Source organism: Scyliorhinus canicula, chromosome 12 (genome assembly GCF_902713615.1).
Source record: "Scyliorhinus canicula chromosome 12, sScyCan1.1, whole genome shotgun sequence".
Taxonomy (NCBI): Eukaryota; Metazoa; Chordata; class Chondrichthyes; order Carcharhiniformes; family Scyliorhinidae; genus Scyliorhinus; species Scyliorhinus canicula.
Window position 1 is genome coordinate 161069753 of NC_052157.1, and position 24020 is coordinate 161093772.

Consider the following 24020-nt stretch of genomic DNA (forward strand, 5'->3'; position numbering starts at 1 on the left):
AATGTGGGACTCGCTCCCATGGGGGGGGGGGGGGGGTGGAAGGGGGGGGAGAATGTGGGACTCGTTCCCATGGGGAGTGGGGGGAGGGGGAGAATGTGGAACTCGCTCCCATGGGGAGTGGGGGGGAGAATGTGGGACTTGCTCCCACGGGGAGTGGGGAGAATGTGGGACTCGCTCCCATGGGGAGTGGGGGGGGGGGGAGAATGTGGGACTCACTCCCACGGGGAGTGGGGGGGAAGAATGTGGGACTTGCTCCCACGGGGAGTGGGGAGAATGTGGGACTTGCTCCCACGGGGAGTGGGGAGAATGTGGGACTCGCTCCCATGGGGAGTGGGGGGGGGGGAGAATGTGGGACTCACTCCCACGGGGAGTGGGGGGGAAGAATGTGGGAGTCGCTCCCACAGGGAGTGGGGAGAATGTGGGAATCGCTCCCACGGGGAGTGGGAGGGGGGGAGAATGTGGGACTCGCTCCCACGGGGAGTGGGGGGGGGGGGGAGAATGTGGGACTCGCTCCCATGGGGAGTGGGGGGGGAGAATGTGGGACTCGCTCCCACGGGGAGTGGGGGGGGAGAATGTGGGACTCGCTCCCACGGGGAGTGGGGGGGGGGGGAGAATGTGGGACTTGCTCCCACAGGGAGGGCGCGACACTGGCCCCCGCGGGGAGGACGCGACGCTGGCCCCCGCGGGGAGGACGCGACGCTGGCCCCCGCGGGGAGGACGCGACGCTGGCCCCCGCGGGGAGGACGCGACGCTGGCCCCCGCGGGGAGGGCGCGACGCTGGCCCCCGCGGGGAGGACGCGACGCTGGCCCCCGCGGGGAGGACGCGACGCTGGCCCCCGCGGGGAGGACGCGACGCTGGCCCCCGCGGGGAGGACGCGACGCTGGCCCCCGCGGGGAGGACGCGACGCTGGCCCCCGCGGGGAGGACGCGACGCTGGCCCCCGCGGGGAGGACGCGACGCTGGCCCCCGCGGGGAGGACGCGACGCTGGCCCCCGCGGGGAGGACGCGACGCTGGCCCCCGCGGGGAGGACGCGACGCTGGCCCCCGCGGGGAGGACGCGACGCTGGCCCCCGCGGGGAGGACGCGACGCTGGCCCCCGCGGGTAGGACGCGACGCTGGCCCCCGCGGGGAGGACGCGACGCTGGCCCCCGCGGGGAGGACGCGACGCTGGCCCCGCGGGGAGTGGGGAGAATGCGGGACTCGCTGTGGCGGGGTGTGCTCGAGGTGAATAGACACAATTCGGGGGGAAGCTGAATAAACACATGAGGCGATGAGGGATAGAGGACAGGGGGAGATTAGGCTAATGTGGAGAAACACTAGCACTGTGGTATAGGCTTGAATGGCCTGATGTAGCACCTTGACCAGGTGTCATGGAGAATGTTCCTCCCAGTCACCAGGTTTGATGAAGCGGGGGGGGGGGGGGGGGGGGGGGGGGGGAGGTGGCAGGTGGAATAAGTTAGCAGGATCGGCCATGGAAGGGGTTTTGTGACAAATTTCAATTTGATAGAATGAAAAATTATGTTGAGAGGATGGGGCTGTGTTTGATCAGAGAGGGGGAAAGTGTGAAACTGGTGGCCTGTGTGTTCTGTTTTGAGCGCGCCAATATTTATTTGTTTATTTATTCTCTTGCAGTCGGATAATCCTGCCGGTCTCTGTGGATGAGGTGAGTGATCCGTTCCCATTCACGTTTGTCTTTCACTGGCGTTTAACTTCATTAAATGGTAATTTGGGTCAAATCTTTTTTTGAAAATCTTTTTATTGGCTTTTCTCATTTATAAACAGTTGTTACTTATATACATTACATTTTTCTTGCCCACGCTAATTTGCTTTATTTTGCTGAGAGTTTTGTTTTCTCCTTCATTTGAATAACTATGTACATTTTGCTGCCCTCTGGATCGGTCTGTGATATCCCCCCTGAGCCTTGCACAGGAGGAGGTGGAGCTCACACTGCTCAGTGCTTCGCTCCAGAGTCCCCATCCTAACTCTGTCCCCAGTTCGTCCTCCCATTTTTGTCTGGTCCTGTCCAGTGGTGTTCGGGCTCTGTCCAGTAGCTGTCCGTATATTTTCCCATGTAGCCCCCCCCCCCCCTTCTCGCTGCTTGTACCTATCAGGTCCTCTACTAGTGTGCTTTCTGGGGCCCCGGGGTACCCTACTGTCTCTTTGCGGAGGAAGTGCTTTATTTGGAGGTGTCTCCATTCTTGTCCTCTTGATAGTTTCCACTTCCTTGTCAGTTTGTCCAGTGTCGCCTCCATCTTTTGAAGGTGGTGTCTAGCATGGCTGGGGGGAATCTGTGATTGCCGCAGATGGGGGCCATAAGGGACATTTTGTTTATCCCGAAGTGCTGTCTCAACTGGCTCCATGTTCCCAACGTGGCCGCTACCACTGGGCTCGTTGTGTACCTTGTTGAGGAGGATGGGAGTGTTGCTGTGGCCAGGGCCCGGAGGGTTGTTCCCTTACAGGATGCCTCCTCCATTTGTACCCAATCTGTGTCGGGTTCTTGTACCCATCCCCTCACTCTTTCTGCCGTTGCCCAGTGGTAGTATTGTAGGTTTGGTAGAGCCAGGCCCCCTCTGACTTTCCCTCTTTGCAGTGTCGGTTTGGGAATTCGCGGGTTCTTGCCACACACACACACACACACACACACGTGGTGTGAATGGTTATTCTGCGAGCCTTAAGCTGGTTTGTGTGGAACCGCGCAGACTTGCCATTAGGATATGTGATCTTGTTTACAGAGGGGCTGACTTTGTCAGAGATGGAGTACGGTCCGGCAAATTTGGGGGAGAGGAATTAACTGGGGTTGTGTAGAGCGAGCATGATTTGCTGCCCTACTACAGATTCCGTGGCGTAGGAATTCGGTTAAACTGTTGCAGACATTTTGACTGTCAGTATATGTCGGCTGGGGTGGGAAACTAGTCATGGTGGTCTACAATGTACGCCATGGCTCCCAGTTCTGCTGCCTGCGAGCCTAAATGTCCTGCCAATTTTAACGAAATATCTTCTAATGCGCGTCCCTGCGCGTCCTCTACATAGATACCGCAACCGATAATCCTTTTGACGTTTAAAACTGTGGAGGAGCCATCCACGTAGATTCTAAGGGATGCACATGTTTCTGTGGGCTGGGGTCTCTGGGGTGAAGTTCCTGGTTTCGGGGGAGCTGACTTGGGTATAAAGGGTCCTGTGTTGTGTTTAGTGGAGATGATTTCACATTTGTGTGGGGTGCCTGCATACTGTAGATTATCAGCGAGGAAAGTATGGGTCTTTGTCCTCTTAACTGTTATGTCCCGTCCCTGTAAGAGAAGGGTCCAACGGGCTGCACGGAATTGACTGACTCTGCCATCCTTAAGTCTACCATCGAGTAGGAGTTGTGTTGGGGTGTGTTCAGTGAGAATGGTGATGGGGTTGAGTCTTGTAATGTAGGTGAAGTACTGTACTGCCCAAAAAACTGCGAGCAGGTGCCTCTCATTGGCAGAAAATCCTTGCTCGACTGGATCTAACACACATGAGGCGTATGCCACAGGGCCTAAACGATCATATCGTTCTTGGAGGAGTGCGGCCGAAAGGGTTCAGTCGGTGCTTGCAACTTCAATTGCGTACGGGGGGGGAGTGGGTCCGGGACCTGTAACCTGTGCTGAGGGCTCTTTTTAAAACATCCACGGCATCCGTGTGATGTGGAAGCCATTCCCAAGGTGCCTGCTTCTTGAAGTTCGGATAGGGGCGCTGCCTTTGTGGCAAAACCGTCGATGTGGTTTCTACAGTAGCCAAACAGTCCTAGAAATGACCGGAGGGCTGTGACATTGTGGGGCAGGGGTAATTTGACGATCGAGCCGATTCTTTTCTGCTCGATCTCGTGTTTGCCGTGTGTGATTACTGTTCCGAAGTAAATCACTTTGTCCTGTAAAATCTGGGCCTTCTTGGGGTTCACTTTTACAGCCAATTTGTTGTAGGAGTCCTAATAGTTCTTCGAGAAGCAAAATGTGCTCTTTCTTTGTGTCAGTCTGTAGTAGCAAGTCATCTCCATATTGGACCAGACAATCGAGTCGCGAAAAATTTGCTAAACCATTTAGCCAGCTGTCGGTGGAAAATGGAGGGGGAGTTGTGGAAGGCACGTCCACGTATATTGATGTCCCTGGAATGTGAATGCAAATTTGTATTGGCACGCTTTATCCAATGGAATGGACCAAACGCCGTTGCTAATGTCCAAAACCGAAATTTGTTTTGACTGTGGTCCCTGTTTGAGCATGGTCTCTGAACTTGTGGCTACGGTGGGGGCTGCTACTGGGGTTACTTTATTTAGTGCCCAATTATCAATGGTCAGTCGCCATGATCCATCGGGTTTCCTGACAGGCCAAATTGGGGCATTGTTCGTGGAGGCTACTGATCGGAGTACACCTTGATCAAGCAGACTCTGTATCATTTTAAAGATTTCTTCCTCTGCTTCTTGGGAAAACCGTACTGCTTTGGGTGTCTGGGGTCAGGACCTGTAATATTCACCAAGCCAGCGATCTTGCCACAGTCGTGCTTGTGCTGTGCAAATGCTGCTTTGTGTTGCTGCAGGACTCCCCTAACTTCTTTGTTCTGACTAATGGCTCGAGGGTCGAACCAGAAGTCTCCTACTGCGCTGATCCTATTTTCATAATCTCCAACTGTGAGCGTGGCGGGGGCTCGATCTGCCTTTGTCATTTTCCACACATTTACGAGGTCGAATGATAGATTGTGAGAGCTCATAAAATCAATTCCTAAAATGTGTTCGGCTGTCTGGGGTAGGTCGACCAGAACTACGGGGTGTTTTGTTTTAATGTTCCCTATCTGAATGGCTACAGGGGCTGTGATGTGTCCCTGCTGTATGTGCCCTGTAAAACTGCTGAGAGTAATGGTGTCCGTGGTGGGCCATGTGTCTCGCTGAAACAATGTGGAGGAATTTATCGTGGTACGGGACCCTCCTGTGTCCCAAAGAAATTCCACGGGGTGTCCTCGGAGTGTGCCTGCCACTACCGGTCTACTGGATTTGTCCCAAAGGGTGTCGCAGACCCAAGTTGGGGAGTCCGAACACCGTCACTCGGTGCCGTTCATATCTGGGGTATCAGAACGGGCGCTAACACTGTGAATTGGCTTTGCCCTATTCCTATTTAGGGTGCCTGTCTGCTGGTTTCTCTGCTGCTTCTGGGGCGCATTGCACTCTCGTGCGAAGTGTCCTAATTGGCCGCAATTATAACACTCCTGGGATTTGGTCTGCCCTGGGCCGTTCTGGCCCCCATTTACCCATGCGGGGTTCTGGTGCGCCATAACTGGATACATGTCTGCCTGCTCTTCCTCTGCTTAACCATACGCTGATTTACCTTGGATGGACTGCTCCCAAGCACGGGACAATCTTTTCAAAACCCGTTTCTCGTTGTGGGCCTCGTCTGAGGGGTCGTAATGTGCGCAAGCTCTCTGTCCTGGCTCTGTCGCATGAGAGACAGGGATTCGAGTCCATTTGGCCATATTATCTGGGGACAAATGGTCACGTGCTAACTCTCCGAACACCGCAGTAAAATGTATCCACAAGCTTCCAGCAAACGCTGTGGGGTGCTCTGTCTGCCTACACTTGTTTAAGCCTTCTACGGGGTCTCCTTTGTTATAGCCAATCACGTCCAGGATCGCTGTGTGCATTTCTTGGAGTGTGCCTCCTCCTACATTTTGTGGGTTGGGAAGGGCTGCCACGTCTGAAGGGTCGAGGATTAAACTGTGAGCTTCACTTGCTCCTTTTCATCCAGGCTGTACATGGTCGCCTGCTGTTTTACTCTTGCAAAGAACTGGTGGGGGTCCGATGTGGGTAGGAACGGTGTAATCTTCTCACACGTGTCCCTTAATTGAGTGACGGTTAATGGGGTAGTGTATAGGAAATCTGGGTTTCCTTCTGCTGTGGCCTGGCGCTGTGTGGTGACAGGGTTCATAGGGGTGTGTTCTGCATGTGCAGTCGGGGGTTGGGGTGCTTTTCATTTATGGGGTTTTTCCTGTGTACATGTGCCAGGTACATATCTGTGGGCTGTTTCATTTAACTCCTGTCAATCGGGGCAGTTTTCTTGGTCTAATTGGGGTCCAAACGTGCTCTAGAACCCATTCTTTTTTTTAATAAGCAATTTTATTGAGGTAGTTTTTGGCTTTGTAAACAGTTACAAACATCAACAGAAAGAAAGCAAAAAAGGCAAAAATGTGCAAACATCCATGTACTTCCAATACTTCAATCGTAACATACCAAGGCGAACTTAATTTTTTCCATACCCAGGAAACTCGACATGTCCGCAAGCCACAACTCAGTCTTCGGGGGCTTTGAGTCCCTCCACGCCAATAGTATTCGTCGCTGGGCTATCAGGGAAGCAAAGGCCCAAAAATTGCCACCCCTGGACTCATCACCACCCTTGTTTTTAGCACCCGGGACATGATCCCCGCAAATCCCTCCCAGTACCCCCTCAGCTTAGGGCATGCCCAAAACATGTGAACGTGGTTCGCTGGTCCTCCCGTGCACCTAGCGCATTTGTCCTCTATCCCAAAGAATTTGCTCATCCGAGCCACCGTCATATGGGCCCGGTGAACGACCTTAAATTGAATCAGCCCGATCCTAGCACATGTTGCGGTCGAATTTACCCTACTCAGGGCCTCTGCCCACCGCCCGTCTTCCATTTCCCCGCCTAGCTCCTCCTCCCATTTAAGTTTCAGTTCCTCTGTCTGGGACCCTTCCTCATGAGCACCTTATAAATACCCGAGACTCTACCTTCCCCTTCTTCCCCCCCTAGAGACTATTCTGTCTAGGATCCCCATTGGCGGGAGGCGTGGGAAAGATGGGACCTGTCTACGAACAAAGTCCCGCAACTGTAGGTACCTAAAATCATTTCCCCTTACCAACCCAAATTTCTCCTCAAACTCGCAAAGCTCCCTTCCAGGAACATATCACCCACCCTTCCCACCCCCGCCCGCCGCCATACTCGGAACCCCCCATCCATTCTGCCGGGGGCAAACCGATGGTTGTCGCAGATTGGCGCCCAGACAGACGCCCCCATCTCCCCAACATGCCTCCTCCACTGGCCCCATATCCGCAGGGTCGTCACCACTACCGGGCTGGTGGAGTACTTGGCTGGTGGCAGCGGTAGAGGAGCCGTGACCAGGGCTTCCAAGCTGGAGCCCCTGCACGAAGCCGCCCCCACCCGCTCCCAAATAGACCCCGTACCCACCATCCACTTCCTTATCATAGCGATGTTGGCCGCCCAGTAATAATTAATCAGACTCGGCAAAGCCAGCCCTCCCTCGCTGCGGTTCCTCTCCAACATCGCCTTCTTCACCCGCGGGGATTTTCCTGCCCAGACAAAGCTCATGATCATCCTGTTAACTCTTTTGAAGAAGGACTGTGGGATAAAGATCGGGAGGCACTGAAAAATAAACAGAAATCTAGGGAGGATTGTCATCTTTACAGTCTGCACCCTCCCTGCCAGCGACAGCGGGAGTGCATCCCATCTCCGAAACTCTCCCTTCATTTGCTCCACCACCCTGGCCAAATTTAACTTGTTTAGAACCCATTCTGAACAGAAAGCAGAGATTGCAGTTCTGCAATTTGGTTCCGGCTCTTTGCGTGGTGTACCGAGCTCTGCCTTTGTTCCGTCGTGGATGTGTGGAGTGCTCGTAGGGCTGCTTTTAAGTCGTTACACTGTTTCTGCAACTGCTCAACCTGTTGTTCGGTCTCCTGTCTTACCAATACCGTGCGTTGCATGTCTTGGTAGGCTTTGTCATATTGGGACTGAAAACTACTCAAATGGGCGAGTCAAGATTGGTGTGCCCGCTTGGCATCAGCCACCTCTTTGTCCCTCGCCGCTAACTGCTCTCTCTGTTCCCTGTTCTCTCTCTCATATTCGCTCACATCTCCTTCACTATTCCTGTCTCTCTCCTCAATCTCTCTGCGGAGCGTCCTCACGACCTCCTCTGTGCCTCGCAATTGTGCCAAGCGGGATACGATTGCCATTGGCTTGCGAGCTTTCCCTAAGCTGCTCTTGTGAATCTCTGACAGGTTCTCCCACCAAGTATGCCCTATATTTCCAGGATCTGTTTCATCAATCGCGCAGAATTCATTCCAAAGGGGCCATCCTTTCCCTTTGAGGTACTTTCTGATTTTCTCTTCCGATACGGGACACTGTCCTACTCTACTGGTCGCTGCGACCTCGAATTCTTGGGGGTTCATAAGGCGTTCCATTGCCTTCATTGCCAGTTTTTCTCGCTATCTCTGGGGCCTCTACTGAATTTGGAACAGGGGGTGATAAAGTGGTGATGTAAACACGGGTACAGCTTACGCTAATTTCCGGCCTACAAAACTCCCGACAGTTTTATGCAACAAAATCTCTCAGGTTCACCTTATATCCCTGTTAGTACACATGCAAATAACACACTTCCGAATCTTGATGGTTTGATCAGTATCGGTCTTACACTTGTCGTTTTCTTTTTCCAATTGGATTCTAATTCAAATGTTGGGTTCTCTCAGACTGACTAGGCCACTTCTAGGTCGAGTCCCGGCAGAGTCGCCAGTAAATGTTGCTCTGTTTATCTGGTTATAAATACAGCGGTCAATATAGTCGCCTCCCTTAATCCTAATTACGTTTGCTCTAGAGTCGCCAGGTATCTTTCGATACCGCCACAAGGTTCAAACCTGAATACTGATCAAAGAGCCAATGCACCAGTTAGTTAGTTCAAAGCCAATACTATTTATTTACACGCACAGTAATATCTACTCATGCACAAAATACCACAAACTAAACTATCTCTAACGCCTATACTTGACTTTGGGTGCCCACTCAGTCAGAGAAACAATGGCCGTTGTTCGGATCTGAGGTTGTTGGGTTCGAGGAGGTAACAGGAGAACAGCTAAGGTCGTCCGTCTGATAGCGAGCGTTGACCTTGGACTTATTGCTTCTGCTGCAGCTGGTGGACGGGTCTCTCCGCTTTGAGAGCCGAGTCCAAGAGAGCAATTCTCTCTCGGAGGCTTCTTCTTTTACCCGAAGGGGCTTAACGCGCTTTTGGGCCGGCCTTGAACTTGGCCCCGATGAATTGGGCCGTATCTTGATCACTCGTATTGATCTTGACCAATAAAGGGGTGGGTGCCCTGATGGCTGGGCATGTCTTTGGTGGCCGTTGGCCTGGCTTTGTTTGTGTCTTTCTGGCGCCGGGGTGTCTGCCTTGGTATCGGTTACTCGAATGTCATTCCTTTGTTCCCAGAGATGGGCTATCAATATGCTAATTGACCTACAGTTTCAGTCTCGTCTGGGAGCTGAGTTCCAATACGCATCCAGGCTCTGTGCCTGCCTGCTTTCTTAGCATTGTCCATAGTTTCCTATAGCCTTTGCAAACATCCATTTTGTATTCTGGAAGTGGCCATCCCAGATGGCTACACTTGGAGCTGTGAAGCAACTGTGCGAACCACCTGGAGGGTTTCTGAATTGCCCACTTCTTTATACATAGCAAACCACCTAATACTTGGAAAACAACCTGTGCCAGGTGGCACAGTGGTTAGCACTGCTGCCTCATGGCGCCGACGACCAGGTTTCGATCCCGGCTCTGGGTCACTGTCCGTGTGGAGTTTGCACATTCTCCCCGTGTCTGCGTTGGTTTCACCCCCACAACCCAAAGATGTGCAGGGTCGGTGGATTGGCCACGCTAAATTGCCCCTTAATAGGAAAAAATGAATTGGGTACTCTAAATATTTTTTTAAAAAAGTAATTGAATTGCATTTAAGCCTATTCTAAATCAAAATTTGCATATCGCTATCCTCAGACTAAAGGCTGTTTTATTTGTAAGAACCACATACGGCTCTCTCCCTGTAATATCCTCCCTTCGATCTTCCTTCTCTTTTTCCTCGAGGCAGAGTCCCACCATGAATACAGGTTCACAGTTGTTGGCAGCCCTCAGTGTCTCTTATGAGTAACTATTCTTCATATGTAACCCTACACAGTGAACCTTTACAGATAGGAAATCACAGGTATGTCTGATCCCGTCCTCGCTCAATGCTGACATTAATTCATTGCATCAGGGGCCACTGGTTGGTGTTTAAAATCCGGAAAACTAGATGATTTTCCCCCCCTCTCGCACCTTAGTATCCCAAACGCTGCCTTGACTCAGGATAGACTGGGTAAGTGAAGGTGGCGTGGGCCCTGAAGATCGCCCAGTTGCCAACTGGGTTTAGGGAAGAAGTATTTTGAAAGCACTGATTAGACTACATTTCAAAATCACTGACCGTAAAAAAGATTATGGAGGTCATGATAGGCACTCTAGAAATGCAAGACTTTTTTATTTTTTCTAAACTGATCCTTCAAATCCTCTGACTCACTGGAGTATATTTTGTAAAACCCCCAGTACCTTTGCTTTGGGAAATAAATATTCTATTACCTGTTACTTGTTACTAACTTTCATTTGGGTCCTTTTGATTCTACTTTTGAAGTAAAGTTCACAATATATCATGTTACAATTTTCATATCTCAATGAAATGTTTTAATCATCTTCCCGATCAACTGGAAATTCCTCCCAGTCCTTCCCTGATTCTTCACTTCACCCTCTTTGCTTTGTGTACTGTGCCGAGGCAGGTTGAGAGATGAAGCATATGGTTTCCCCTCGGGAAAGGGTCGTTAACGAGAGGGCGCAGATTTAAAATAATTAGTGAAAGAAGCAAAAGTGACTTGAGGAGAAATGTTTTCGCTCAGCGAGTGGTTAGGGCCTGGAATGTACTGTCTGTGAGTGTGGTGGAGGCAGATTCACACAGCGAGTGGTTAGGATCCGGAATGCACTGTCTGTGAGTGTGGCGGAGGCAGGTTCACACAGCGAGTGGTTAGGGTCTGGAATGTACTGCCTGTGAGTGTGGTGGAGGCAGATTCACACAGCGAGTGGTTAGGGCCTGGAATGTACTGTCTGTGAGTGTGGTGGAGGCAGATTGAATTGAGGCTTTCAACAGAGAATTAGACTGTTATCTGAATGGGAAGAATGTGTAGAGTTACTGGGAGAGGCGGGGGAAATGGCACAGGGTGAGTTGTTCGTTCAGAGAGCCAGTACAGACACAGACAGGATAGACTGAATGATTGCCTGCCTCTGCACAGAAACAATTCTGTGATCCTTCTCCAGTAATTAGGTGATTAATACACTGTCGGTTATAGGTGATGTAACAGGGCTTCTACCTTGCTGCATTCTCCGACACCTAGTTCCTGGCCCTCTGCAATGAGCCCTGTCAAACTCCATCTATAATGCTGGCTAGCCTCTAACCAGTAAAATGCCAAGGAAATCCAACTGACTGCTCATTTTAAAGTCCTCGAACTTACATAAGCGTTCACAAGCTTTTAATTTTCAAGCAATCGTGCAATAGAGACCAGCGCTTTAATGGGTGGCAAAGATAAAATTGCCCAAAGAATCATCTCAGCTGTAACTGCAGCTGGGAGATCAGTGAGTGGACTGTAACAAAACTCAAATACCCAAAAGAGAATTAAAGAGAGTAATCCTGGGTTTATCTGCTTAGATTACTACTTTTCCCAGGGTGCTGTCATTCTATTCTTTGTGTGTTACAATTTGAATCGCCAACTTCATGTTTTGTTGCTCAGCTGATTGCAGTGACCAGCAGCACTAAGCTGGATTTGTTCACTTGTTTGTTTTGACCTTTTGTATTATACTCGCTAACTCCCACGCATACACAGTAACTGTGGGGGCAGGGGTGTAATGCAGATGTATAATATTCTGCCCCGTTCTCTTGCTCTCCTTTTCCATCCCGATTTCCGGTTCTCCCCTTTCCCAATGGAGGCGGTTCATGCTGTGATCGTCTTTTCAATCGTAGATTAATAAAGTCCCGATATCCACACTCTTGCAATCTCATCGCGGGGAACCTAGCAGTTAATGTTGGATGTTAAATAAGGTTATTACACCAAAGATGGATATCGGATTGGAAAGCATTATACATGGTGCACTATTGCCTCGCATTGCAGTGTCACCTGAGGCTCAGTGGGTGGTGTTCATGGAGGTCAAGGCCCACTCCAGACCACAGCACATAACCCAGGCCGACAATCTCAGTGCAGTGCTAAGTAAGTGTTGCAGTGTCGGAGGGTCGGGGCAGGACCGCACTGTCTGAATGCAGCACTCCTCTCTCTTTCCTGTCTCCCGGCCAATTCCTTATCCAAGTGGCTACTTTCCCTTTTATTTCGTGAGCTAGAATTGTGCTCTCAAGTCTGTTGTGTGGCACTGTATCAAATACCTTTTGAAAATACATATACATCACATCAACAGCATTGCCCTTATCAACCTTCTCTGTTACCTGCTCAGAAAATCTCCAGCAAGTAGTTAAACATGATTTTCCCTTAATGAATCCATGCTGGCTTTCCTTAATTATCCTGCACTTGTCTAAGTGACTATGGACTTTGTCCCAAACTGTAGTTTCCAGAAGTTTCCCTACCACTGAAGTCAAACGGACTAATCTGTCGTTGCTGCCTTTATCCTCGCTCCCTTTTTGAACAAGGGTGTGACATTCTCAATTCTCCAATCCTCCGGCATCATCCCGGTGTCTGAAGAAGACGGGAAGATTATCTCTCGTCTCTCTGAAATTCCTACTCTCACTCCCATCAGTGCCCTTGGATGCATCTCATTGGGTCCTGGCACCTTATCAATTTGAAGTAAAGATGACCTTTCTAACGCCTCCTCCGTCTCAATTGTAAATTCCTCGAGTGTCCCAGTTACCTCCCCTCTGGGTAAATAACTTGTCTCACAACACCAGGTTAAAATCACTTCGGAGCGCTGCTCCTTCATCGGGTCACTTCACCTGGAGCAAAGCTCTGAAAGCCAGTGATTTCAAATAAACCTGTCATATTTTAATGTGGTGTTGTGAGGCTTCTTACTGTGCCCACCCCAGTCCAACGCCGGCATCTCCACATCTTCCTTTGTAAAGACAGATGCAAAGTGCTCGTTTAATAACTCAGCTATTTCTCCTGCCTCCTGCAAGTTCTCTTTTGTATCACTAATCGGCCCTGCTCATTCTTTTCCCACCCTTTTATTATTTATATGCTACCAGTAGACCTTGGGATCATCTTTTATGTTAGCTGCTGGTCTCTTTTCATGCTCTCTGCTCGCTTTTCCGCTGCGTTTTTTCACTTCTATATTCAGTCTGATTCTCCATTGTCTGCTCTACCTGACATCTGTTGTCAACGCAACGCTCACACATCCTGTTTAGAATCACTAATGGTCAAACCTGTATTGTGAATGAGTGGCCTATCATCCCACCCCACTACCAGCTTGCAAACATCGCCAGGGAGCTCTGGCTAAAGAAGGTCCATTCAGCCCAATGAAATTTCATCCATGCAAAATAACCCAAACGTTTCCCTATCACATTCATTTGTTTCTCAAATGTTTTTGACGACACTATCTAACTGGACATCTTTCCCACCTCGATATGTGGAAGGAATGAATGCGGTCAATATAGTAACTTCTGGTCTGAAACCGTTATTAATCAGCCCCTACCGCAAGCTGCCTGTATAAGGACCGCACTAATAGTGAAGATAATGACAGTTGTGTAATGCGCATCACCACAATCACGTTATATTTAAGATTTGTTTACTCACCACCAATTGCTCCTCACTGCTGCCTGCAGCCACCTTTGATGCTGATTCGGAATTTGGCTAGGAAGTTTATTTTTGGAGAAGTCTGCAGAAGGAAACCACTCGGCCTGTTGTGTGTGTGGGCCAGCTCCGTGAAAGTGCATCCAGTTAGTGCCACTCCACTGCTCTTTATTCCCATAGCTCTCCCAATGTTTTCTTTTCAACAAATGCCAAATTTCCTTTGGAAAGTTACTATTAAATGTGCTTTTGGATGACTGGAATCCTCTCTGCTGCTTTTGCCATTGACCATAAGTCTGTGTCTGCTGATAACTGACCTCTGCCACCAGACGCAGTTTCTTGCTATTGTTTCAAAACCACTCATGAGCCTCCATTAAGCATCTATTCCCGCGACAATTTCTGTTCTCGGGTGAAACGATCCCAGCTTTTCCACTCCCTCCACATTAACTTAAGTCCCTGGTCCCCGGTACCATCCTGGTAAATCTCCTCCGCACCCTCTCCGAGAACTTTCCACCCAGGATTGACCTCCGTCATGTTGAAACCTAACCAGTGCTTTGAGGATTTTGTGAGACTTCCTTGGTTTTTTGTGCTCTCGGTTTCTTTGTTTGAACCCCAGGATCCTGTAAGCTTCCCAACAGCCTACACAACTTCTCTCTTTTCAACTGCCTCTTTCAAAGATTGTGTGTGAAACCTTGTGTGTTTCTGCTTCTGCCCCACTCTTAAAGTTTACCATTTAGTTTATGTTGCCATTTTCATTTCTCCTCCTCAGATACATCACTTTTACTCACACCACATTGTTAATCGGGTACATCAATCAGTGTTTAACCACATTAAAAATAGAAAGACCATATCTTTGTTTCTCCTGTATTCCATTCACTCACTGAGCTGACCTCTCCCAAAGCAACCCAACCCCTTTGTGATAAGCTGCACAGAGATTTTTTAAATTCTTGATGCATTTACGGGATGTGGGCGTCGCTGGTTAGGCCAATGTTTATTGCCCATCGCTAGTTGGCCTTCAGAAGGTGGTGGGTGAGCTGCTTTCTTGAACGACTGCAGTCCCTGAGGTGTAGGTACACCCACTGTGCTGTTAGGGAGGGAGTTCCAGGATGTTGCCCCAGCGACAGTGAAGGAACGGCCGATATATTTCCCAGTCAGGGTGGTGAGTGACTTGGAGGAGATCCTCCAGCTGGTGGGGTTCCCAGGTATCTGCTGCTCTTGTCCTTCTAGATGGTAGTGGTCGAGGGTTTGGAAGGTGCTGTCTAAGGAACCTTGGTGAGTGCATCTTGTAGATGGTACACACGGCTACCACTGTTCATCGGTGGTGGGGGGGGGGGTTTGAATGTTTGTGGAAGGAGGAGCAATCAAGCGGGTTGCTTTGTCCTGGATGGTATTGAGCTTCTTGAGTTTTGTTGGAGCTTCACTCATGCAGGCAAGTGGAGAATGTTCCATTACACTCCTGACTTGGTCTTCTAGATGGTGGACAGACTTTGGGGGATCAGGAGGTGAGTTACTCGTCACAGGATTCATAGTGTTTGTCCTGCCCTGGTAGCCACATTCTTACTGTGGCTGGGTCCATTTCAGTTTCTGATCAATGGTAAACCCCCCCCCTCCCAAGGATGATGATTGTGTGGGATTCAGCGATGGAATGTCGAGGGGTGATGGTTAGATCCTCTCTTGTTGGAGATGGTCATTGCCTGGCCCTTGCATGAATGTAACTTGCCACTTGTCAGTCCAAACTTGGATATTGTCAAGGTATTGCTGCGTTTGGATATGGACTGATTCATTACCTGAGGAGTTGCAAATGATGCTGAAAATTGTGCAGTCATCCGCAAACATCCTCACTTCTGACCTTATTATGGTTATTGATGAAGCAGCTGAAGATGGTTGGGCCGAGGACACTACCCTGAGGAACCCCTGCAGTGATATCCTGGAGCGGAGATGATTGACCTCCAACCACCACAACCATCTTCCTTTGTGCCGGGGATGACTCCAACCAGTGGAGAGTTTCCCCCTGATTCCCATTGTTATGGGCCAGGGTTTAGAGAACCCCAAAGTGTATCATGGAGTTCACCTGACCCACAACTTTTAATAGATTGTGGTGTGGGGAGCACACGGCCCACTCTACAGGTGTGGTACAGCAGAAATGGAAAAATATTTTTTAAAGCAAAACAATGTTTATTCTATGAACTCACGTTAACCATTTTGAAACATACAGTGAACATCTTAGCAACCATCAATTCAAATACAACCCCCAAAGAATACAACACTAAGTAATCCTTTAAGCTTTCCTTTTCGCATCCATAAGACTTAAAACACCTTTGACCAGAAGCACATCAGGTTAAAGTCACTGCTGTTATTAGTTTTAAATCACCAGAATCGATTTACAGTCTTTAGATTACAGTGAGAGATTCATACCCCTTCTGGCTGTGACTGCAGCTATCCAGCTCTGAAAACGAAGCTAAAGCACACCCTGCAGCAAACAGACTAAAACAAAAAGTAAAAAGCTGATAGACAGCCCAGCTCCACTCACTCTGACACCACTGCAGTAGTAAACACCCATTTCTTAAAGGTACCCTCACTCCAGATATTTATATACACACCCATTTATAAACACCCATTTCTTAAAGGTACTCACACATGACACCATTGACTCCAGTTTAGCTGGGGCTCTTTGATGCCATACTTGGTCAAAAGCTGCCTTAATGTCAAGGGCAGTCACTCTCATCTCACCTCCGGCATTCAGCTCTTTTGTCCATGTTTGAACCAAGGCTGTAATGAGGTCAGGAGCTGAGTGACCCTGGCGGAACCCAAACTAAGTGACTGTGAGCAGGTTATTGCTGAGTGTCTGTGAGCAGGTTATTGCTGAGTGTCTGTGAGCAGGTTATTGCTGAGTGTCTGTGAGCAGGTTATTGCTGAGTGTCTGTGAGCAGGTTATTGCTGAGTGTCTGTGAGCAGGTTATTGCTGAGTGTCTGTGAGCAGGTTATTGCTGAGTGTCTGTGAGCAGGTTATTGCTGAGTGTCTGTGAGCAGGTTATTGCTGAGTGTCTGTGAGCAGGTTATTGCTGAGTGTCTGTGAGCAGGTTATTGCTGAGTGTCTGTGAGCAGGTTATTGCTGAGTGTCTGTGAGCAGGTTATTGCTGAGTGTCTGTGAGCAGGTTATTGCTGAGTGTCTGTGAGCAGGTTATTGCTGAGTGTCTGTGAGCAGGTTATTGCTGAGTGTCTGTGAGCAGGTTATTGCTGAGTGTCTGTGAGCAGGTTATTGCTGAGTGTCTGTGAGCAGGTTATTGCTGAGTGTCTGTGAGCAGGTTATTGCTGAGTGTCTGTGAGCAGGTTATTGCTGAGTGTCTGTGAGCAGGTTATTGCTGAGTGTCTGTGAGCAGGTTATTGCTGAGTGTCTGTGAGCAGGTTATTGCTGAGTGTCTGTGAGCAGGTTATTGCTGAGTGTCTGTGAGCAGGTTATTGCTGAGTGTCTGTGAGCAGGTTATTGCTGAGTGTCTGTGAGCAGGTTATTGCTGAGTGTGTGTGAGCAGGTTATTGCTGAGTGTCTGTGAGCAGGTTATTGCTGAGTGTCTGTGAGCAGGTTATTGCTGAGTGTCTGTGAGCAGGTTATTGCTGAGTGTCTGTGAGCAGGTTATTGCTGAGTGTCTGTGAGCAGGTTATTGCTGAGTGTCTGTGAGCAGGTTATTGCTGAGTGTCTGTGAGCAGGTTATTGCTGAGTGTCTGTGAGCAGGTTATTGCTGAGTGTCTGTGAGCAGGTTATTGCTGAGTGTCTGTGAGCAGGTTATTGCTGAGTGTCTGTGAGCAGGTTATTGCTGAGTGTCTGTGAGCAGGTTATTGCTGAGTGTCTGTGAGCAGGTTATTGCTGAGTGTCTGTGAGCAGGTTATTGCTGAGTGTCTGTGAGCAGGTTATTGCTGAGTGTCTGTGAGCAGGTTATTGCTGAGTGTCTGTGAGCAGGTTATTGCTGAGTGTCTGTGAGCAGTTATTGCTGAGTGTCTGTGAGCAGGTTATTGCTGAGTGTCTGTGAGCAGGTTATTGCTGAGTGTCTGTGAGCAGGTTATTGCTGAGTGTCTGTGAGCAGGTTATTGCTGAGTGTCTGTGAGCAGGTTATTGCTGAGTGTCTGTGAGCAGGTTATTGCTGAGTGTCTGTGAGCAGGTTATTGCTGAGTGTCTGTGAGCAGGTTATTGCTGAGTGTCTGTGAGCAGGTTATTGCTGAGTGTCTGTGAGCAGGTTATTGCTGAGTGTCTGTGAGCAGGTTATTGCTGAGTGTCTGTGAGCAGGTTATTGCTGAGTGTCTGTGAGCAGGTTATTGCTGAGTGTCTGTGAGCAGGTTATTGCTGAGTGTCTGTGAGCAGGTTATTGCTGAGTGTCTGTGAGCAGGTTATTGCTGAGTGTCTGTGAGCAGGTTATTGCTGAGTGTCTGTGAGCAGGTTATTGCTGAGTGTCTGTGAGCAGGTTATTGCTGAGTGTCTGTGAGCAGGTTATTGCTGAGTGTCTGTGAGCAGGTTATTGCTGAGTGTCTGTGAGCAGGTTATTGCTGAGTGTCTGTGAGCAGGTTATTGCTGAGTGTCTGTGAGCAGGTTATTGCTGAGTGTCTGTGAGCAGGTTATTGCTGAGTGTCTGTGAGCAGGTTATTGCTGAGTGTCTGTGAGCAGGTTATTGCTGAGTGTCTGTGAGCAGGTTATTGCTGAGTGTCTGTGAGCAGGTTATTGCTGAGTGTCTGTGAGCAGGTTATTGCTGAGTGTCTGTGAGCAGGTTATTGCTGAGTGTCTGTGAGCAGGTTATTGCTGAGTGTCTGTGAGCAGGTTATTGCTGAGTGTCTGTGAGCAGGTTATTGCTGAGTGTCTGTGAGCAGGTTATTGCTGAGTGTCTGTGAGCAGGTTATTGCTGAGTGTCTGTGAGCAGGTTATTGCTGAGTGTCTGTGAGCAGGTTATTGCTGAGTGTCTGTGAGCAGGTTATTGCTGAGTGTCTGTGAGCAGGTTATTGCTGAGTGTCTGTGAGCAGGTTATTGCTGAGTGTCTGTGAGCAGGTTATTGCTGAGTGTCTGTGAGCAGGTTATTGCTGAGTGTCTGTGAGCAGGTTATTGCTGAGTGTCTGTGAGCAGGTTATTGCTGAGTGTCTGTGAGCAGGTTATTGCTGAGTGTCTGTGAGCAGGTTATTGCTGAGTGTCTGTGAGCAGGTTATTGCTGAGTGTCTGTGAGCAGGTTATTGCTGAGTGTCTGTGAGCAGGTTATTGCTGAGTGTCTGTGAGCAGGTTATTGCTGAGTGTCTGTGAGCAGGTTATTGCTGAGTGTCTGTGAGCAGGTTATTGCTGAGTGTCTGTGAGCAGGTTATTGCTGAGTGTCTGTGAGCAGGTTATTGCTGAGTGTCTGTGAGCAGGTTATTGCTGAGTGTCTGTGAGCAGGTTATTGCTGAGTGTCTGTGAGCAGGTTATTGCTGAGTGTCTGTGAGCAGGTTATTGCTGAGTGTCTGTGAGCAGGTTATTGCTGAGTGTCTGTGAGCAGGTTATTGCTGAGTGTCTGTGAGCAGGTTATTGCTGAGTGTCTGTGAGCAGGTTATTGCTGAGTGTCTGTGAGCAGGTTATTGCTGAGTGTCTGTGAGCAGGTTATTGCTGAGTGTCTGTGAGCAGGTTATTGCTGAGTGTCTGTGAGCAGGTTATTGCTGAGTGTCTGTGAGCAGGTTATTGCTGAGTGTCTGTGAGCAGGTTATTGCTGAGTGTCTGTGAGCAGGTTATTGCTGAGTGTCTGTGAGCAGGTTATTGCTGAGTGTCTGTGAGCAGGTTATTGCTGAGTGTCTGTGAGCAGGTTATTGCTGAGTGTCTGTGAGCAGGTTATTGCTGAGTGTCTGTGAGCAGGTTATTGCTGAGTGTCTGTGAGCAGGTTATTGCTGAGTGTCTGTGAGCAGGTTATTGCTGAGTGTCTGTGAGCAGGTTATTGCTGAGTGTCTGTGAGCAGGTTATTGCTGAGTGTCTGTGAGCAGGTTATTGCTGAGTGTCTGTGAGCAGGTTATTGCTGAGTGTCTGTGAGCAGGTTATTGCTGAGTGTCTGTGAGCAGGTTATTGCTGAGTGTCTGTGAGCAGGTTATTGCTGAGTGTCTGTGAGCAGGTTATTGCTGAGTGTCTGTGAGCAGGTTATTGCTGAGTGTCTGTGAGCAGGTTATTGCTGAGTGTCTGTGAGCAGGTTATTGCTGAGTGTCTGTGAGCAGGTTATTGCTGAGTGTCTGTGAGCAGGTTATTGCTGAGTGTCTGTGAGCAGGTTATTGCTGAGTGTCTGTGAGCAGGTTATTGCTGAGTGTCTGTGAGCAGGTTATTGCTGAGTGTCTGTGAGCAGGTTATTGCTGAGTGTCTGTGAGCAGGTTATTGCTGAGTGTCTGTGAGCAGGTTATTGCTGAGTGTCTGTGAGCAGGTTATTGCTGAGTGTCTGTGAGCAGGTTATTGCTGAGTGTCTGTGAGCAGGTTATTGCTGAGTGTCTGTGAGCAGGTTATTGCTGAGTGTCTGTGAGCAGGTTATTGCTGAGTGTCTGTGAGCAGGTTATTGCTGAGTGTCTGTGAGCAGGTTATTGCTGAGTGTCTGTGAGCAGGTTATTGCTGAGTGTCTGTGAGCAGGTTATTGCTGAGTGTCTGTGAGCAGGTTATTGCTGAGTGTCTGTGAGCAGGTTATTGCTGAGTGTCTGTGAGCAGGTTATTGCTGAGTGTCTGTGAGCAGGTTATTGCTGAGTGTCTGTGAGCAGGTTATTGCTGAGTGTCTGTGAGCAGGTTATTGCTGAGTGTCTGTGAGCAGGTTATTGCTGAGTGTCTGTGAGCAGGTTATTGCTGAGTGTCTGTGAGCAGGTTATTGCTGAGTGTCTGTGAGCAGGTTATTGCTGAGTGTCTGTGAGCAGGTTATTGCTGAGTGTCTGTGAGCAGGTTATTGCTGAGTGTCTGTGAGCAGGTTATTGCTGAGTGTCTGTGAGCAGGTTATTGCTGAGTGTCTGTGAGCAGGTTATTGCTGAGTGTCTGTGAGCAGGTTATTGCTGAGTGTCTGTGAGCAGGTTATTGCTGAGTGTCTGTGAGCAGGTTATTGCTGAGTGTCTGTGAGCAGGTTATTGCTGAGTGTCTGTGAGCAGGTTATTGCTGAGTGTCTGTGAGCAGGTTATTGCTGAGTGTCTGTGAGCAGGTTATTGCTGAGTGTCTGTGAGCAGGTTATTGCTGAGTGTCTGTGAGCAGGTTATTGCTGAGTGTCTGTGAGCAGGTTATTGCTGAGTGTCTGTGAGCAGGTTATTGCTGAGTGTCTGTGAGCAGGTTATTGCTGAGTGTCTGTGAGCAGGTTATTGCTGAGTGTCTGTGAGCAGGTTATTGCTGAGTGTCTGTGAGCAGGTTATTGCTGAGTGTCTGTGAGCAGGTTATTGCTGAGTGTCTGTGAGCAGGTTATTGCTGAGTGTCTGTGAGCAGGTTATTGCTGAGTGTCTGTGAGCAGGTTATTGCTGAGTGTCTGTGAGCAGGTTATTGCTGAGTGTCTGTGAGCAGGTTATTGCTGAGTGTCTGTGAGCAGGTTATTGCTGAGTGTCTGTGAGCAGGTTATTGCTGAGTGTCTGTGAGCAGGTTATTGCTGAGTGTCTGTGAGCAGGTTATTGCTGAGTGTCTGTGAGCAGGTTATTGCTGAGTGTCTGTGAGCAGGTTATTGCTGAGTGTCTGTGAGCAGGTTATTGCTGAGTGTCTGTGAGCAGGTTATTGCTGAGTGTCTGTGAGCAGGTTATTGCTGAGTGTCTGTGAGCAGGTTATTGCTGAGTGTCTGTGAGCAGGTTATTGCTGAGTGTCTGTGAGCAGGTTATTGCTGAGTGTCTGTGAGCAGGTTATTGCTGAGTGTCTGTGAGCAGGTTATTGCTGAGTGTCTGTGAGCAGGTTATTGCTGAGTGTCTGTGAGCAGGTTATTGCTGAGTGTCTGTGAGCAGGTTATTGCTGAGTGTCTGTGAGCAGGTTATTGCTGAGTGTCTGTGAGCAGGTTATTGCTGAGTGTCTGTGAGCAGGTTATTGCTGAGTGTCTGTGAGCAGGTTATTGCTGAGTGTCTGTGAGCAGGTTATTGCTGAGTGTCTGTGAGCAGGTTATTGCTGAGTGTCTGTGAGCAGGTTATTGCTGAGTGTCTGTGAGCAGGTTATTGCTGAGTGTCTGTGAGCAGGTTATTGCTGAGTGTCTGTGAGCAGGTTATTGCTGAGTGTCTGTGAGCAGGTTATTGCTGAGTGTCTGTGAGCAGGTTATTGCTGAGTGTCTGTGAGCAGGTTATTGCTGAGTGTCTGTGAGCAGGTTATTGCTGAGTGTCTGTGAGCAGGTTATTGCTGAGTGTCTGTGAGCAGGTTATTGCTGAGTGTCTGTGAGCAGGTTATTGCTGAGTGTCTGTGAGCAGGTTATTGCTGAGTGTCTGTGAGCAGGTTATTGCTGAGTGTCTGTGAGCAGGTTATTGCTGAGTGTCTGTGAGCAGGTTATTGCTGAGTGTCTGTGAGCAGGTTATTGCTGAGTGTCTGTGAGCAGGTTATTGCTGAGTGTCTGTGAGCAGGTTATTGCTGAGTGTCTGTGAGCAGGTTATTGCTGAGTGTCTGTGAGCAGGTTATTGCTGAGTGTCTGTGAGCAGGTTATTGCTGAGTGTCTGTGAGCAGGTTATTGCTGAGTGTCTGTGAGCAGGTTATTGCTGAGTGTCTGTGAGCAGGTTATTGCTGAGTGTCTGTGAGCAGGTTATTGCTGAGTGTCTGTGAGCAGGTTATTGCTGAGTGTCTGTGAGCAGGTTATTGCTGAGTGTCTGTGAGCAGGTTATTGCTGAGTGTCTGTGAGCAGGTTATTGCTGAGTGTCTGTGAGCAGGTTATTGCTGAGTGTCTGTGAGCAGGTTATTGCTGAGTGTCTGTGAGCAGGTTATTGCTGAGTGTCTGTGAGCAGGTTATTGCTGAGTGTCTGTGAGCAGGTTATTGCTGAGTGTCTGTGAGCAGGTTATTGCTGAGTGTCTGTGAGCAGGTTATTGCTGAGTGTCTGTGAGCAGGTTATTGCTGAGTGTCTGTGAGCAGGTTATTGCTGAGTAAGTGCTGCTTGGTAGAGAGTAGCCTGATAGGGCGGCAATTGGCTGGGTTGGGTTTGTCTTGTTTCTTGTGTACAGGGCACACATGGGCAATTTTCCACATTGCCTGGCATCTACCTGGAGTGATTCACTCCCGACTGAGGTAGGACCTTTCCTCACCTTTAGGTTAGTTACAGGGAGAATGAAGAGGTGGGGAAGCAGGGTTGGTGAGATGTGTTACCTTTTCACTGTTTGAGAATCATCATTGAATGGGGGGGGGGGGGGGGGGGGGCGCGCAATTTATCACGGCCAATCCACCTAACCTGCACATCTTTGGACTGTGGGAGGAAGTCAGAGCACCCAGAGGAAGCCCACACAGACATGGGGAGAACCTGCAGACTCCGCACAGACAGTGACCCGAAATCGGAATTCAACCTGGGTCCCTGGCGGCATGAGGGAGCAGTGCTAAACGTTGTGCCACTGTGGCATCCCATTTGGGGAACTATTTAGCCCATTCATAGAATTTACAGTGCAGAAGGAGGCCATTCGGCCCATCGAGTCTGCACCGGCTCTTGGAAAGAGCACCCTACCCAAGGTCAACACCTCCACCCTATCCCCAGTAACCCCACCCAACACTAAGGGAAATTTTGGACACTAATGGCAATTTATCATGGCCAATCCACCTAACCTGCACATCTTTGGACTGTGGGAGGAAACCGGAGCACCCGGACGGAACCCACGCACACACGGGGAGCATGTGTAGACTCCGCACAGACAGTGACCCAAGCCGGAATCGAACCTGGGACCCTGGAGCTGTGAAGCAATTGTGCTATCCACAATGCTACCGTGCTGCCCTGAGCCTAGCTGACCTGTATCTCCACTCCAGTTACCTCTCTTTGCTCCAAATTCCTTGAGAATCTTGAAAAGTCCATGGGTCTCTACCAATCTCCAACCTTTTGTGATAGATTTCTGTTGTGAGCCTGTGTGAAAATGTACCTCCTGGATTCACTCCTGATTAGCTGAACTCTGTGGAGTTCCTTACCTGAGGAAAGGAGTTCTCTCTACCCCATCTCATCCTCAAGATCAGGTTAAATATTTTGAGTAGATTGCCTTTTACTCTTCTACATTCAAAGGAACATAGAAAACATAGAACATACAGTGCAGGAGGAAGTCATTCGGCCCATCGAGTCTGCACCGACCCACTTTAGCCCTCACTTCCACCCTATCCCCGTAGCCCAATAACCCCATCTAACCTTTTTGGTCACTAAGGGCAATTTATCATGGCCAATCCACCTAACCTGCGCGTCTTTGGACTGTGGGAGGAAACCGGAGCACCCGGAGGAAACCCACGCAGACACGGGGAGAACGTGCAGCCTCCGCACAGTGACCCAGCGGGGAATCGAACCAGG

At 49.4% G+C, this 24020-nt stretch overlaps 1 protein-coding gene across 2 annotated transcripts in view; it reads left to right on the plus strand.

Annotated features, from left to right (window-relative positions):
- Positions 1 to 1362: 1362 nt before the first annotated feature.
- The window catches only part of LOC119975152 (phosphatidylinositol transfer protein alpha isoform-like), an 81193-nt gene continuing 58535 nt past the window's right edge, over positions 1363 to 24020 (plus strand). The window contains exons 1-2 of one of the 2 annotated variants that reach the window (XM_038814732.1): positions 1363 to 1397; positions 1633 to 1663. In XM_038814732.1, coding sequence (XP_038670660.1) covers positions 1378 to 1397; positions 1633 to 1663 — 51 coding nt within the window. In that variant the 5' untranslated portion in view covers positions 1363 to 1377. Of the gene's footprint in view, positions 1398 to 1632; positions 1664 to 1702; positions 1722 to 24020 lie in introns of those variants that run through there. The other variant, XM_038814733.1, reaches the window with a different exon arrangement.